Raw genomic sequence first — 17,480 nt, forward strand, 5'->3', positions numbered from 1 at the left:
GTATTATTCAAAAAATATGCATGCATACATATATATATGTGTTACTTTTTATTTTGAAGTTATCTTAGCCTTATACCAAAAGTGCAAAAATAGTACAGGGTGTTCCCATGAACCTGTCACCCAGCTCCCCTCATATGAGCACCTTACGTAACGTAACCACAGTACAATCATCGGAACTAAGAAATTAACATTGGTACCATGGGACTTTATTTGGGATTTTACCTGTTTTACCACTAATGTCCTTTTTCAGTTCCAAGATCTAAATTTGTATCAGATTGTAGTGTCTCCTTATTCTCTTCCAATCTGTGACCCTTTCTTGGTTTTTTCTCGTCTTCTACAACCGTGACACTTTTCTTGAAGAGTACTGGTCACTTATTTTGTAGAAAGTTTATCAATGTGGGTTGCCTGACGTTTTCTCACGATTAGATTGAGGTTGTGCATTTTGGGCAAGAACACCTCAAAAGTGATGTGCCCTTCTCTGCATCATATTGGGGAGACTGTGATTATAATAATATGTTTTATTATGGGTGATGTTATCCTCAGTCACTTGGTTTTAAGGTGGTGTCTGACGGATTTCTCATTTTTTCCTTTTCCCACCCGATAATTAATAAATATCTTGGGGAGATGCCTTGAAACTGAAAATATCCAGACAGAGGGAATTTAATCCAGGGAGTTGGTTACCCAGATGATAAGGGAGCTGAGAGGCTAAGCAACCCAGGGATTAGCAATTCCAGGGAGCTATTACAGACATGAGGCACAAAGGGAGGAGTTGGTGCTGCCAGAGCCGGGGTCGGTCACGCATAGAAGGCCTATCTGGTGAGGGCTGGAGCCATGAAGGAGACCCAGGCACTGCTGGCAATGCCACCTGAGGCAGAGAGAGTGGACAATGCCCTGGGGTTTCCCTTCTTCCTGTCTCCCATTGGCCAAACTCAGCTGATGCAGGAGCCTGGGGGTCACAGTCTGCAGGGGTGGGCCCCCCTGCAATGCAGAGCAGGACTCCATAAAAAGTGGATATGAGGACCAGGAATCACCCAGGACTGGTACGCCTCCTTTGCCACTTCCCTCGAGCTGTGCTGTCCAGTAAGTAGCCACTAGCCACTCGTGACTAGTGTCACTCGACATGCGGCTGGTCCAAATTGACGTATGCTCTAAGTGAATTTCAAAAACTTAGTGTGGAGAGAAGAATGTAAAATATCTCATTAATAATTTTTATGTTAATTACCTATTGAAGTGAGAATATTGTAAATATATTGAGATAAATAAAATATATTAAATTTAATTTTGATTTTTTTTAAAATGTGGCTACTTGATCATTTAAAATTACACCTGTGACTCCTATTTGTGGCTGTCATTTTACCTGGACAACACTGCTCTAGAATACACACTTGTACCTGCCTGTGTCATCAAGATTGTAATAAAATACCTTTCCTGTACAAAGGTCATACCCTCGGCTCACAGTCAGGAGGGTGTGTCCAGCCAAGGCTTTACAAATCTGGGACTGCACTGGCCTTGAGCCATCCACGCTTACCCACAGTTTTGACAATGAATGTAAAACAGAGAGATTGAGCTCCTCTGCTTTTCCTGTGTCACACAGTTAAGTCAAGGTCAGTGTTCAACACTAGTCTGAGAGGCTAGCTAAGATTTAACACAATAATAAAAACCTCACCATATAGCTAGATAGCACCTCACAGAGGAAGGGCCATGCTGTTATTCCTACTTCATATCTCTACCGTATTTTCATGGTTTACAAAGGTCCTCACCTCAGTCTTGCAGAGTTCACCCAGCCTTGCTGTCCCCATTTTACAGATGACAAAATGAAGCCCAGGAGATCACATGGGTTTCGCTGGCTTTCAAACTTCTGGTACATCACTTGGGAGCTTGTCAAAATGCTGATGTTCAAGTCTCACCTTCTCAGAATCTGATTCAGTGGGTGGAGGGCGGGTTGCAGGAACCCCTGTGTGGCCGGATTTGGGGACTGTCATGCAGGTGGTCATAAGGCCACACTTTGGGGCATGCGGGGCCTCTGAGCGCTCAGGGTGAGTGGTGGCACTTTGTTCCAGCCAGGACCCTGGTGGTCAGCCTAGGACTCTTCCCCAGTGCCAGGCTGTCTGTCAGTCCTAAGGTCCATCGTCTTTTGTAGCTGGGCATACGGGAGGGTCACACACTCACGCCTCACCTCCAGCTCTGGCCTTGACACTGTAGAGGGCTAGTGTGGCTGAAGCCAGGTCAGGCGGTCAAAGGCGCTGCTGGTGGTTCTTATAGTGACCCGGTGTCGTGTCTGGTTGACTTCAGAATATAGCTGTATCTTCATCACTTCGGTGGGTTTAGGTGAAGGGAAATGAGCTTGCCTTCCCCAAGCGTACACCAAAGGGGTCACCTCCATGTGGACTTTGGAGATGCCACCTTGGGCCTGCTGGTAGGGAAGGATCTGCCCGTGAAATGGCCGAGCAGGATTTGGTCGTGTGGCAGGAGGGCAGGGCCATGGCTGGGGGGCCCGGGCGGAGTGAGGATGAGGCTATATGTCTCCCCGTCACTGACCGTTCCTTTCTCCCCTGCAGTGGACAGCGGACTGCAGCGAGCAGCTGGACAGCAGCTGTTCCCTGTCCCGAGGACGAGCACCCCCACAGCAGGTAAGGAAGCAGCTCTGTGCTCCATCTCGGGTTGTCGGTTGTCGTGTGGTGTCCTGTCTGCATTCCTGAGAGGTGGTGATGCAGAGAGAGCGCAGGAAATGGGAGAAGGGAGGGTGCAGTCTGCCCTCTGGAAAGCCCTCCCTGAACATCCAACCCGCAGTGAAGCCCCTCCCTCCAAACACATAGATCCATAAGATTTCTTTTCAGTAGCAGCATGTTTATAATAACAAACATCTGCTAGCAACCAAATGTCTATGGAGAGGAGAATGGATAAATGATATGTGATAGAGCCTCACAGTGGAATGCTATTCAGCAGCAAAACGAATGGACTGGAGAGGTTCACTCATCGAGGTTCACATGAGGTTCCCATGATGGATCCCAGAAACAACGGGACTCCTAGGGTTTTGGTGCTGGTGGGTCACTTTGGAGGTCACTTGTGGTCCAGGTTTGTGGAGGACCCAGAGGGGCAGGGTGAGAAGGTGAGGTGTCAGAGACCCGTCTATTTCTCCCGGCAAACCAGCTGTCCTGGAACCAGGCTGAAGCTGGCGGCTTCTCCCTATTTGCTTGCCTGTGAGATCCCAAGCCCCCACCCCCACCTCGTGTGGGTCCAGTAGCTGGAGTAGCCCTCTTCAAGAGCCTGTCCCTGGGGACCTCTAGGCTCGCTCTGGTGATCCAGCTGTTGTGCTGACACCTCATCCTTCCCTGCGGGAGACAGTGGGATTAGAGGCTGAAAAAGCCATTTATCTCCACTCTCCAGCCCAGCCTCACGCTGCACCCATCCAGAGAGCTGAGCGGAGCCCTCCTGGGCACCTGCAAAAACTTGCTGTCGACTTCAGAGATCTGGCTGAGGCAAGAGGGAAGGCTGCTTGGCCTGCGCCCCGGTGGGGTCACACCCCAGGTGCTGTACGAAGCTGCCCAGAGCTCAGGACAGCTCAGCAGGCTGAAGAGGTCAGGCGTTTCAGGAAGGGCTTCCTGTAGATTGCTCAGCCACGGAGTGTTTGCAGAGGCCTGGTGCTAAGCTCTGGTCGGCCTGGAGCACTGCCCCTGCCTTCAGGGGCCTTCCCACTTCGTTAGATGGACAAGGTGGCGTGTAAAAGAATGCCCAGTGCAGGGCAGGAGATGCAAGTGTCCAAGGGGTGGTTCAGACGTAAGAAGCCTGGGCAGGCCCGAGCACAGGGGCAGGACTTAGCTGACCGCCTTGAATGGAAGGCCTGGTTGGAGCCCGCATGCTGTCCATCATGCTGCATGGAAAGCCAGGAGCAGGATCGTAGTGAGGTCTCCTGAGGTCAGGAGAACTTCGGTTCAGTGGTGAAAGGCCTGATGTAGAGGCATTCGTGACTCAGTGAATTAGGGTACAAACAATTGATAGAAACAAGATGGAAATTTCTTTCTCTCTTAGTACAGCCTGGGTGGGTATTCAGGGCTGGCATGGCAGTTCAGTGGTATCAGGACAGGCTCCTCCCTTCTCCTTGCTCTGCTCTGTCCAGGGTGTTGCTTTTGTTTCCATGGTCCCTGATGGCTCACCTCCCAGTGGGAACGCCTGGACCTCTGGTCTCCCCTCATGAAGCAGCCATCTTTTGATGCCCTCTGGTGGAGGGATCAAAGCTGGTCGGCATTTCTCATGTGACTGCGTCATGAGGAAAGCCTCATGTACCTGGCCTGTGGCAGCTGGCCCTGCCCATGCTGCCCTGTCCTAGAGCAGTTCCCTGATGGAAGGAGAACCAGGGAGCTTCCCATTAAAGAGTGCCTTTGCTGGGTGCAGCTCTGGTGGGATGCTGCTGGTCCATTCAGCCAAGACTCCCTTCAACCTGGTCCAGAAGATAGATACAGGAGCACTGGGCCGGCTCATGGGGACCCCTCCCAGCCCCAGGAGCACACCCACTGGCTTCCTCATGACACCCTCTCATCCAGGCAGACCCTCCCCCTAATTCATGGTGTGATAAAGCTATTCCATGTACATCTGCCTGTCCCCTCAGCCAGCTGGTCAACCACAGATGAGCTCTAGGGCTGACTCTACTTCCCTGACTGCCCCTGGTCTAGGGCCTTGCATACAGTAGGTGCTCATAATGATGCCTGAGTTGACCCAGACCCAGTCCATGCAGTCAGACCCTAGTTGGCCCTATGCCTCTGCCACACCAACTTTGCTGAGCTTTCTGAGTTCGTTGGGATGATGGGACAGCTCTGCCTCCCTACATTCATCCATGGGGGAGAATTCATTTCAGGGGAAAATTGAGACTGAATTGAAACTGGGGTGACTGGCTGCTCTGGCACTGCCCCTGACTGCCCCACTTTGGCCACATGTGCCCAAGAAAAGGGGGATGCTGGCAAATTCTAAGGTGTACATTCTGCCCAAGAAGCTCCGTGTGATGGGTCACAGACCATGCCCTGAATGAGGGGCCCAGATGTGGGAGCCATCTAGGGTTAGTCATACATTGGCATTATTGAACATTATTATTGAACTAATGTAAAAACAAAAAAACAGGGCTGGCCAAGTCGCGTGTTGGTTAGGAGTTGGCTTGGGACACCAGCTCTGAGCAGCAGGGCCCCGGTTCGGATCCCACATGAGGACCAGTGACACTGCGCCCTCTACAGCTAAGATGGTGAACAACAGCTCGACCTGGAGCTGGGCTGCCGTGAGTCGCCGGCGACGGCGTAGGCTGCAGTGGGGCTGGCCAGCAGCTGGCGTGTGCTTTCGTGAGCTGCTGTGAGCGGCCGTCCAATGGCCGGTGAGCGACTGCCTCACCCGGGAAGAGTGCAATGATAATATCAACATGGGCCAGTGAAGCGACGTCCTCCACAACTAGACTGAAGAACAAAAGGACAGCAACTTGTCTGTTCCCCTTCCCCAATTCCCCAACGCTGTTCCCTTCCCCCAATTCCCCAATAAAATCTTTAAAAAAAAACAACCCAACCTTGCCTTCTCTGAAGCCTTTCAAAGGCACAAAATGGGAGAAAACCTAGAGTAAGTAGGCTGAGCCCCATGAGATGGGAGAAAGGGGGCTCAGAGAGTCCAGAACAAAAAATGGGCTACACATAGTCCCGAGGAGGCCTGTCCAACCACCAGCAGTTGGGATCCGACTGTATGTGGACTGGTTGACATCCTAGCAGCCTCTTTCCAAGACAGCTTGTCCATCATCTATTATTTAGTTAAGAGGTTGGACAGTTTTCATCTTTTCATCATATTGGGGGAAATGCATAGAGATGATTTAGAGGAAGGCATCTGAAATGAGAGAGTGCAACCCAGTTCAGTCAGAAAACATTTCAAGGTCCCAACATGGGGTTTAGCATTTGGGGATGAAAGCCAAAAGTCATATAAAGGTGTGAAGTCAGGAGCGAGCAGCTCTTCTCCATCTACACAGAAGAGCCGAGGAAAGGAAATTAATGTGCCCAACAGCAGCAGGGCCTATGATTAGATCTTGAGAAGGACTTCTTGACTGGAGGACTTGGCTGGCGGTGTTGACTGTTGAGCAAGGTAATGAAACCTTGCCGGGAACCTAATGAGCATACCTCCTTATCAGACAGGTTCATGCAAAGCCCTGGGAAAGGTGGGGGTGTGTCAGAAATGGTGTCTCCGAGTCCTGTGATCCCACACTCCCTGAAGCGATGAGAGAATGGCAAACCCTCCCCCCGCGCCCCCCCCAGCTCCATCATGAATGCCAGCAGCAAACAACTAAAGCATCAGGAGAGAGTGAAAGAGCCTTGTCTTGTACCAAGGGTCAGGAGAGCTAGGTATTGACCCAGGTGTGGCCCAATTCCCCATGCCTCTTTTGCAAGATGAGGTGTTGGACTACGCAGACTCTCTGAGCCTCTCTGGAAATCTTTCATTGTTTACATTTGCTGTCTCCACGAAATGACCCACTGGATCCAAATAGCTGCTCAAAGCAGCAGCAGGTGTGGGTTGCCCAGGTTTTTCCACTGTTCCCTCATCCACCCTCATACCTGTGCCAACCTGCAGGCTAAGTATATCCTAGGTGCCAACAGTGACTCTGACCCAGGAGATGACCCGTGGTAGGCAGAGGTGAACCTCTAATTACACTGCTTACCTCTGGCCCACAGAAAAGCGTAGAAGGAGTTTTCGGCCAGCCATCTCGCTGCCCTTCCGTAATTATGCTATTGGCTCAGTGCCAATTTAAAAAACTCATTAGTACAAATGATATCTTAAGAAAGTGCCTAGATTGTTAATCAGCTTCTGTGGGTATTTGAGAAATATCATGTGTACGTTCATGACACTGCGTTCTATTTGGCCAGTATTTTTTGAGTACCTACTACAAGCTTGGCAGACGCATACGAGCTAGAGCCTTCTGGCTCACCACCCGTTTGCAGAATAGAGGCTGGTGAACATGAAATAAGCTAAAGACGCTCATGTTAAGTCCCCCACAGCGACGTCCTGACCACAGGGACTGCAGCCATTCCAGAGTGGTCCTGTTGGTCTCTGTGGGTAGGGAGGCATCTAGCAGGACAGGAGACTTGGTCTGTGCCTTTGGGAGTGAGTAGCATGTTAGATGGAAAGGAAAACAGAAGAAAATGAAGGAAGACATGGTGTTAGCAAAGGCTTGAAGCTGGGCCCAGTGTTGGGATGTTGGGGCAGCACGAGAAAGCACAGTAGAGTGGATGGTTGGTGTTGGGTGTGACGAGTGTGGTGGGGGATGAAGACAGTGACTGTGGAGGTGCCTGTGTGCTGCGGAGATGCTGGAACTGCTGTCCAACCCCACCACTGGGTATGCACCTTGTATATCTTATATTTTCTCTGGCGTTCCATACAAGTAAAGTTTGTCCCTTTGTATCAGTCAGCGTAGTCTGGGTAATGCTGCAGTAACAAACAGCCCCGAATCTCAGTTGCTTTAAATAACCCATTCAGGACCCAGCTTGATGGAGTAGTTGCTGTTTTAACCAGTTATGACAGAGGGCGGGTCACGTGGTGGGTCTTACTTTGGCAATTCAACACACCAACTTAGATGTAACACATGTCACTTCCACTCTGAACTTGTTGCCCAGAACTGGTCACATGGTCCCACCCAACCATAAGCACACTAAGAAGTGTAATCCTACCAGGTGCCCAGAATGGGGGAAACAGGAGCTATTTGGTGACTGGCTAGATGACTGTCCCAAGCCCCACCTCTGGTAGAAGCTTTCCAAAGGCTGGGGCTAACCTCTTCCTTCCCACCTTAAATCCAGAGCTAAGCAGGTCACCAGTGAACCCTGAAGACCTGATGGGCTTTCAGGAAGATAAGCATCTCAGAAGTCACCTAATCTAACCCCCACCCCGCTACAATGCAGGAACCCTGTCATGTGGCTATTGAACTGCTGGACATTTCTAGTCATGGGGAGCTCACTGCTTCAAAAGGCACCTCATTGTTAGGCAGCTCCATTAATAGAAATGCCTTTCTTTGATTTAGGCCCAAACCACCTTCTTATAACTCCAGCTGATGGCGTTAGTTTTACTCCTTTTGCCTGTGGCTGTTTGGTCTCTCCCCAAGCAGTCCATCATGGCAAGTCTGCCTTTTACTCTAAATATCCTCATTCCTGCAGCTGTTTCACTTTGTCATGGTTAGCTCATTCCTTTGTTTATTTATTTGTTCTTTCATCCATTGATCCATTCAGCAAGCCATCATCAAGGGCAGGCCGTGCTCAGAAGTCTGGGACATGCCATGATGGTTTTTAGGTCCTGTCCTATCCTGGGCTGCTCTCCTGGGAGCACCATAAGTATGGACTATAACTCCTCTTAATAAGCCTCCCAGAACTGAACATGGTCCTGCTAGTGTGATCCGATAGTGCCACCTCCACTGCTCTCAGCAGGTGAGCCTCTCTTTTCCAGAAGGTGGCACCCCATCCCTGTCCTCAAGGTGCCTTCTGGCTCCAGCTCACCTGAAGGAACCAGACTACGACGCTTACCAAACAATATTGGTTATTAATTTTCTAGGGAGAACAGTCAGCAACCATTCACCGAGTGCCTGCTGTAATCAATACGAGCCACGTGGCTTGGCCACTGCCCTCAGAGAACCTAGAGTGTGCGTAGAGAAATAAGACTTTCTTGAGTGGAAAAGCAGCCATCCAGAGCAGCATGTGAATACCGGGAGGAAGGGGCTGGTGTCTGCAGGAGAGCTTGCATCCAGCAGAGGTGGTCAGATATGTAGGCGTGAATGGCAGAGACGCCAGCGGTCATGGGAATGAGATTGGACTGAGAGCTGGAAGACATCAGTCCTCGCCTCTATACCTCTGACTTATTATTCATTCATAGGCGAGATGGGTCAACTCGCTGCAGCTGCCATGTCCCCTCTGAAAAAGGAGCGAACTAGACTTAAGGCCCTCAAACTGTTTTGCTAAAAATACAGACCTAGGTTTCTACTTCTGGAAAGAGGGAGTATATGTTCTCCCTCTTCCTGCCAAGTACAACTAAACCTCTGCACCTTCTACATAAAGCAAACATCACAAGATTCTGAAAGGTGGAGAGAAGAAGGCACACCAGCTAGGGAGCTTGGGACTCGAGCAATGCCACAGTGGGGACCTCCCTGGGTTTCTTTTTTTTTTTTGCCTCCGATATCCCAGTCTTAGAGCTGAAGAAGTGAGTAACCAGGAAAGGCCGATGGACGCATTTTAAAATGCTCCCAATAAAAGCCTGCTCTCGTTGGCGACGGTCCAGAAAAAGAGCAACCTAGTGAGCTATAAAGCTCGTAGACAATAACTGCTCTACTTCAGCCAAACAGCACAGAAGACACTGTGGCCACACCCACACCCACACCAGCAAGGACCCAGTGAGAGCCTGGACTCTTACCCCTGCCCAGCTGTAACAAGGTGCCCCCAGCCTCATCCACCGGGGTGGTGTCAGAGAAGGCCTTTCATCCCAGCCGGCTTGTAAGAAGGCCCCCTCACCACCTCCATGGAGACCATGGGAAGGGGGCTGGACTCCACCCCACTCAGCAGGAGTGAGGCGCCCCTCCCCTCCCTGCTGGAATGTGGTAGAGGAGGCCTAACAGAGAGCTGGGACTTCCTCTGTTGCCCAGTAGTAATGAGGCCACCCCCATGGCAGGGTCCTTGGGGACCATGTGGGGACCTAGAATGCCACCTCCACCAGCTGTAACAACAAGCACGCCCCTGACTTCTACCTCCACTGGCAGGAGTGAGGCTGTGCCCCCGCCTCCCCTTCCCCCGCCTGAGTGGTATCACAAAAAGCCAATTAAAACAGAAGATTTAAATAAGTTCAGAATCTTATATCATCAAAGTATCCTCCTTGCAATCAAACATCATTTGTCCTACCAAGAAACAGGAAGACTTCAAACTAAATGAAAATTAGATAATCAATAGATGTCAACACTGAGATGCAAAACTGTACTAGTAGCTAGACTATATAAAGAACTCTCAAAACTCAATATTAAAAACGTTCCAGTTTAAAAATGGGCAGAATACATGAAGAGACATTTTTCACCGAAGAGGATATACAGAGGGCAAATAAGCACACAAAAAGATGTTCAACAGCATTAACCATTAGGGACTATCACTCCACACCTATCAGAATGTCTAAAATTTATTATATATGTGTCTATGTATAAAATAAAAATACCGAATGCTGGTAAGGATGCAGAGAGACTGACTGATCACTCATACATGGTGGAGATGGAAAGTGTACATACGGCCACTCTGGAAAACAGTTGAGCAGTTAAAAAAAAAAAAATTAAGCCTGCAAATACCATATGATCCAGCCATTGCACTCCTGGCTGTTTATCCCCGAGAAATGGAAACTGACATTCACACAAAAACCTGTACTCTAATGTTTATAGCAGCTTTATTCATAATCGCCCCAAGCTGGAAAAAAAGCCCACACATCCTCCAACAGGTGACTGGTTAACAAGCTGTGACACTCAGCTATTAAAAGGAGGAACCAACTATTGACACACGCAGTCACCTGGCTGAATCTCCAGGGAATTATGCTGAGTGGGGAAAAAAAGCCAACCCCCCCCCCAAAGTTACCTACTCTATGGTCCCATTTATGGAACACTCTTAAAATGGCAAAATTATAGAAATAGCAGTCGCCAAGGATTAGGAGAGGAGAGAGGCCAGGAGAAAAGTGGGCGTGAGTACAGAAGGGCAGCAGGACGGATCCTTGGGCTGGTGGAAATGTCCTGTATCTTGACTGTCCTGATGTCAGTATCCTGGATAGAACGCTGTACTATAGTTTTACAAGTTTCCCCCTGGGGAGGAACTAGGTAAAGGGTACACGGGATCTCTCTATATTATTTCTTAAAATTAGATGTGAATTTACAGTTGTCTAAAATAAGAAGTTACGTTTTTAAAAGTAGAGAAGCTTTTGTTTCATCAAAATCTTTGAAGGAAATCCCATGTAGGAACCCAAAAGGGGCAGAACTGCTTGGTGAGACGGGGGAAAGAGCCACCCCATCCATCTCATTGCTGTGGGAGCACCCCAGAAGGACTCCCAGGTCACCCCTAGACCATGATCTCTCAGACCCTTTCCCTCCTTGGTCTTCTGTAGCTCTGAGCCTGCACTGGCAGGAAGGGAGATGGCCCTGGGGGGTTCCAAGAATGCCTCCTAGTGGGGAGCCTTGGAGGATGGGATTCTTTCTCTGCACAGGGACATGGGGCAGGGTGGGGGGCGGGGGACAGTTGAGTGGGCCCCCATTATTTCAGCAGATGCTGGATAGGCAGCCAGCCAGTAGTGGCTTCTGGTGTGGCCCAGTCTGGAATAGGTTCAAATAACAGGGCCGTTTAAATCCTAAACCATAAACCTACTTAGCCGAGGGAGAAGGGGCAGAAAGGGTTGACTTAGGGGAAATATACTCATACTTGGCCACAGGCTTTAGTCATTATCTTCCACCTCTCCCTGGTCTTTTGGGTCTTAATTCGAAGACAGCGTGGGTGGAGAGGGAAGGGACAGAATGAACAGATGGACATAAAATTTCCAGAGTGGCCTCGCCTGCTCCTGAACTCAGCTCTGGTGCCACCCAAGAGGTTCTCTGTGCTGGATTTGTTCTGTCATTCCCCTGCCTCAGAGACCCTTCTATTGTAGGGTATTTAAAATATTGGGGGCCCATCATTGTCTTACCCACCAGCATATGGAGTGCTGTCCTTGGTACTGAACACACACACACACACACACACACACACACGCACGCACGCACGCACGCACGCACGCACGCACGCACGCACGCACGTACACAAAAATCACTCTGCAGTTGTGTTGTTTAAAAAAAGCAGCAGAGAGTTAGTTCTTTTTTCCTGCTACTCCTGACTTAGCATGTTTTTCTACTGTACAGTGATTAACTCTCACCTTGCCTCATCCGCTCATGCACCGAGCCCTCCCCATCCCTATACAGACAGCTGACACCCCCATATTCCTCCTTACCTTCACTATAGCAGATCTCCCTCCACCAGCACTGCCTTCCCAAATGTGGGCAAGAGATGGACCTGGAGAATTCAAATGTCCGTAGGGGATGGATATGTTACTGCATTATGGAAATTGCAGTAGGTTTAGAATTTATCTGAATAACTACATAATGCAGTGGTTAAGAACATAAACTCTGGACCTCACTGTATGCATTCCCATCCTGGAAACTAGCTCTATAAATGTGGACGAGGTCACCAAGCCTCAGTTTCCTCATCAGTGCAATGGGTATGCTGATAAATATCATCGGCTCCCTCAGGCTGTAACACATGTAAGGTGCTCAGATGGTGCCTGGCATACAGCGTGCTGCGTCAATGGTTTCTGTTGCCACCACCTGGAATCTGTCTTTCCCTGAGCTGAGGGTAGCTGTGCTCCCAGCGGTGCCTCTCAGAGGCGGCTTCAGTCTCCCTGCCTATGGGCAGGCTGTTTCCATTTCTTCTTCCCCATGGTTTAAAGTGCTCATTATCCCTTTGTGATCTGTTCTGAGCGCAGCAAGGTTCACCCTGGCATGGGGCCCCCCTAATTGCCAGTAAAAGGGGCCGTTGTGAAGGATTCAGCAGCGTTTAAGTGCTAAAAACGATCCAGTGAAAAGGGTGATTGTTTCTGATAAGGCTTCTCAAAAACCTTGGTGCTGCAGCAACCTAGAGAGGCAGAGCCTGGGCGACCACAGGGCCCAGGAGGGGTGGGGCTCAGAGACCAGCCGTGGTCACCAGGGCCAACCAGGGAATTGCAGACTGGAGAATGTTCTTGGAAAAGCCAGGGAGGTTAGATGGAGAGCTCTCAGTGCCTGGCCACTGGGTCCTTGCTAAATAGTATTTCATGGATGGTGCTGGGTCCCAAGGCTAGGATGGGGAGTGAGTGGGCAGGGAGATAAGACAAAGAAGCGAAGCAAGGGTTTCCTCTTTCAACGAGATGACAGACTAATTGGGGAAGGGAGCTAACAGAGAGCATTAGATGGCTGTTTTCCTAAAGGAAACAGACCTAGTCCTAGTGTGGAGCCCTAGTCCTGCAAAGCGCTCTGTGGAATAAAAAGGAAGGATGAGGTGGATTTCTGGCCAAAGGAGTTTGGGGAAATCTGCCTATTATACTGCCACTTACTTGAAGAGTCAGCACCCATCTTAAGATCAATAAAGGCACTGAGAAGTTCTGCAATAAAGTAATTTATTTAACAACCTTTTAATCCAGCGTGTCCCAAACACTTGACTAGGGAGCCTTTAGGAACTTTTTTTTTTTTCACATGAAACTCTTGAACATCCAGTGTTTTCAAAAGCACGTTCCTTGGACCACTCCAGCTGCACTCAATTTAAACCATCAACACTCCCCTCCACAGGTGATTTTGATGCACATTGACATGTGAGAGCCCGCGGATCCGTGATGCTAGAACACCACGGGGAGCTCTGCCATAGACCAGTCAGGAAGGGACCAAGCACCAGGATACGTGCTGTACGTGCTATGCATTCGTGGGGCACTTGCGTCGGGGAGAAACTGCAGAACTGCAGGGACGAAGGGCCTTTAGCTGGATCCCAACAGAAAGAAAGCCTGGGGGAAGGGAGGGTGGAAAGAGCACTTATTTGTTTTCCCTGAGACCAGGAAGACCACAGTCGCCCAAGAATAGACGATATACCTTTGGCAGCTGTGTGTGGCCCTGGAGCCCCTTCACAGCCAGGCTGGTGTGTGAGCCGCTCACTAACGCAGTATTGCCAGTGCTCCCAGGAGGAAGCCATGGCCTCTGCAGCCCCAAGCAGAAGGCCTGAGGAGGCAGGGGGTGCCTGGGAACAAGCCAGGCCCTGGTCGCCTTCTTCTCTGTCCTTAGCTTGTCCTCGCCTCTGCATGGGTCCTCAGTGTGAGCAGGCGTCGGGGTGGTTTGGATGGCGAGGAGAGTCTGGCTCCTAGTTTGAGTTCCGGAAATCAGTTGCAGTCTGCCTGTCTGTGAATCTGCCTGTCTGCAAACTCGTGCCCCTGTGCTTTCTCTGGACACTAAGAGGGCTTGTGGAACGGGTGGTGTGTGTGTGTGTGTGTGTGTGTGTGTGTGTGTGTGTGTGTGTGTGTATGATGCAAGCTTTGAGGGTTGGTGTCCAGACTGGATCTGAAGCGACAGGGCACAGGATAGCCTGTGGTCTGCTCGGATGCCGTCAGCCCAAGGCTAGTGGGTGCGGGAGTGGCCGTGTGAAGCCCTCAGGTTCTGGCTGTCCCATTTAGCTGCAGCAGTCAGTCACCCTGCAGAATGAGGCCTGCCCCCTCCGGGCACTGCCTGGGCCACCATCTCAGCACTGACAAGGGACAACAAAGGGAGGCTGTGCCCGTGAGGTTCTCCCCTGTCTGCGCTGAGACTTGACGGAGAGAGGTTTTTGTTCCCAAGCTCCAGGCGACGTCTCCAGCCCCTGCTGATAAAGGTTGGATGCGTCGATGATATGCCCGTCACTCTGAGGGAATGCCCAGATTCTTGTGACGGGCTGTCGGATGGAGCCACAATGAACAGGTCACCCCCTGTGACCAAGGTTTCCGTTAGGAACTTCTGAGATCGCCCTCGCTCCTGTCAGGACACCAGCCTGAATGGGGGTTACCTTCCTATTATGCCCAGCAGAATAGGCAAGTCTTGCTCACAGTCCCGGGTCCTCATTCCTGCCCAGGGCTGTCACCTTCTCCAGGGGTGCCATCTGCATTCTTTCCTGGAGCTGGGCCCCCAGGACACCCCGGGGCTATGCAAAGATGGGACTCTCACTCCTTGGCCTGTAAAGGACTCATACCCTGGCACTTGTGAGAATCACCGTCGGAGTGGGAATGGAGGCCAGAGGTAGGTCCGCTTGACAAGACCTAACCCGTGGAAACGGAGAGAACCTTTGCGGAGGCCTCTGGCCCGGGTGACAGAGAACGCTGGCGCTCACTGGGATGGAGAGGGGACGGTTGAGGAGCAGGGTGTTTCCTGGGAATGACAGAGAGATCTCTGAGTTTCCTGGCATTTAAAATAGGAATTCAGGATATCTACAGCTGTTCCAGGATATGCCCTCTGGGTCATAGAATGGATGAGTGTTGTGAGGGTTCAGTAAGAAAAATGGGTGGAAAGAGTCTAGAACTATGAAGCATTAAAAAAAAATAAACGTGGGCTGGCCGAGTGGCGCATTGGTTAAGAGCTGGCTTGGGATGCCAGAGGGCCCCGGTTTGGATCCCACATATGAGGGCCAGTGACACTGCCCTCTACAGCTAAGATGCTGAACAACAACTCAACCTGGAGCTGTGAGTCGCCAGTGACGGCATAGGCTGCAGTGGGTTGCCATGGGCTACCATGTATAGCCAGCAGCCAGTGTGAGCAGCCAGCAGCCGCAGTGAGCGGCCATCCAGAAGCCGGCGACTGATCTGCCTCGCCCAGGAAGAGCGCAATGATAATACCAACATGGGCCAGTGAAGCCACGTCCTCCACAACTAGACTGAAGAACAAAATGACAGCAACTTGTCTGTTCCCCTTCCCCCAATTCCCCAGCGCTGTTCCCATCCCCCAATTCCCCAATAAAAAAAATTTTTTTAAATCTTTAAAAAAATAAATAAATAAAAACAATAAATAAACGTGCCTAGCTGCCTGGTGAGGTGGCTCTGGACTGCACTGATTGGCCTGCTCGCTCTGTCACTCACCAGCTGGGCCTTGAGCCCTCCCTCCTGGAACTTCGCTTTCTCACCTCAGATGGCAGATGGTTAACAGCACATCACGGGCTGTTCTTTCTATGCACAGAGAGGTGGCCTCCCTTTGGAAAGTATAAATACCTGCATGCAAATGCCAGGGGCGTCTCCTCCATTTCTGCGCCTCCTCCAACTTCTGTTCTGTCGCTCTTTCCCACTCATCAGCCAGGGCCCTTTTCCCTGGATCCCAAGAGGTCCCGAGGTTGGCAGGTTCCCTGCCAGGATGCTGCTTCAGAAGATGCTGGGCCTGAGTTTGAGATGCCCCAGGTGCCTCCCTCAGCCTGAGGGTAACGTCCCCTCTTCCAAGCTTGGACGTCCCTGCCAGCTCTCTCCAAGTCAACCCCACTGCACAGGGGCTGAGAGTGACCAGCCTAGGGGACAGATGTATATGCCCTGCCCCTTGAGCTGCCTTCAAGGTGACTTACCTGTGAGATGCTTTGCACTCCTGGGTTTCACTCTGACCCTCATCCCTTTTTCACATTTGTTCTCTCTCCAACCATCCTCCTCCAATCCTTGGGCCTCGAGTTCTAGGACAGTAAAGTGATCTTGACACCCTAACTCGTGAATCAATCTTTCAGACAGAGACTGCAGGCCTGCGCCTCTTCCACTTACAGGGTAGAGTCTGTTTAATCAGTTGGCAGGCATCTGAGGTGGACCTACTGTGTGCCTAGCTTAGCCACTGTGGGGGCATAACAGGAGATAGCAGTCGAAGAGCTTCAAATTTACTTGGGGTCATGAATGTACCATGGATTCTTTAGTTTCACTCTATTTTTGTGGGATCTGTGTATGTCATTTGCATGGTGTTTTGTTTATTCTCACTGCTGTGTAATATTGCATTATGTGAACATACTACGATTTATTTGGTCAACTGTTGGTGGCACTTGGGTGGTTTCCAGCTTGGAGCTGCTCTGCACGTCTGTGCTGTGTACTGTTGGCGAACATCTGTGCACATTTCGGTTGTGTTTATACCTGGGAGCGCAGTCCTGGGTCACACAAATGCACACGTTCAGCTTTAGTGGAGGTAGAGGCATTGTTTTTAAAGAGTGAGATGATGGATTGCAGACTGTAGGGTTAACGAGGGATGGGTGGCATCAGCAGTGAAGGCAGAGATGGCAGAGAAGTCAAATCATGGAAGGTGGATCAAGGAAAGTGCTTTCTGTCTATGGGATGGATCATGAAGGAAACATCCAAGGATGAAGACTGGAGCCGGTTGATTTAAAGAAATTGGGTCGCTGATGTGAACTTGGTCAATGGGGGCTTCTTGGTGCTACCTGATTTCGGGAAGTGGGACAGTCGACTCCCCCCACCTAGACCCTCCAGTGTGCCTGGATCTGCAGGGCCCCTGCCTGGGGAAAAGCCACGGTCATCAGGCTGGCAATGGTGGTGGCAGCTCATCCGTGTGGAGGCTCTGAGGAGAGAGCCATGCCCAGGAGGAGGCCGGGGGTGCACCTCAGAGTCCTCCTGACTCTTACTGGCTGCACCAGCCAGGACGCTCGCTCCAGCCTTTTAGCTGCCCAGGATGACCCACCGAGGGGGACAGGGAGGGCCTCTGCAGCCCTCTCCAGGACGGGGCCCTGGGGAGGCCCTCCACCCACTTGTTCTCAGTATCCAGGCAGAGCAAGTAATGCCCCCTTTCCCTCCCTAATCTCTTGCAGAATGGCAGCAAAGATAACTCTCTGGACATGCTGGGCACAGACATCTGGGCTGCCAACACCTTTGATTCCTTCAGGTAAGCCCCACTTCCTCTTGTCTGTGGCGTGTGGCTCCGGCTGGGACCCCACCTT

General features: G+C 50.7%; 1 protein-coding gene across 7 annotated transcripts in view; it reads left to right on the top strand.

The window, feature by feature from the left end:
* Positions 1-17,480, top strand: part of CTIF (cap binding complex dependent translation initiation factor) — a 284,572-nt gene that overhangs the window by 86,088 nt on the left and 181,004 nt on the right. For all 7 annotated transcript variants that reach the window (XM_019652735.1, XM_019652734.1, XM_019652738.1 and 4 more), the window contains 2 exons: positions 2,559-2,630; positions 17,352-17,425. In XM_019652735.1, the coding sequence (XP_019508280.1) occupies positions 2,559-2,630; positions 17,352-17,425 (146 nt within the window). The remainder of the gene's footprint in view (positions 1-2,558; positions 2,631-17,351; positions 17,426-17,480) is intronic.

This window comes from Hipposideros armiger, unplaced genomic scaffold (genome assembly GCF_001890085.2).
Source record: "Hipposideros armiger isolate ML-2016 unplaced genomic scaffold, ASM189008v1 scaffold_186, whole genome shotgun sequence".
In the NCBI taxonomy this organism is placed as follows: Eukaryota; Metazoa; Chordata; class Mammalia; order Chiroptera; family Hipposideridae; genus Hipposideros; species Hipposideros armiger.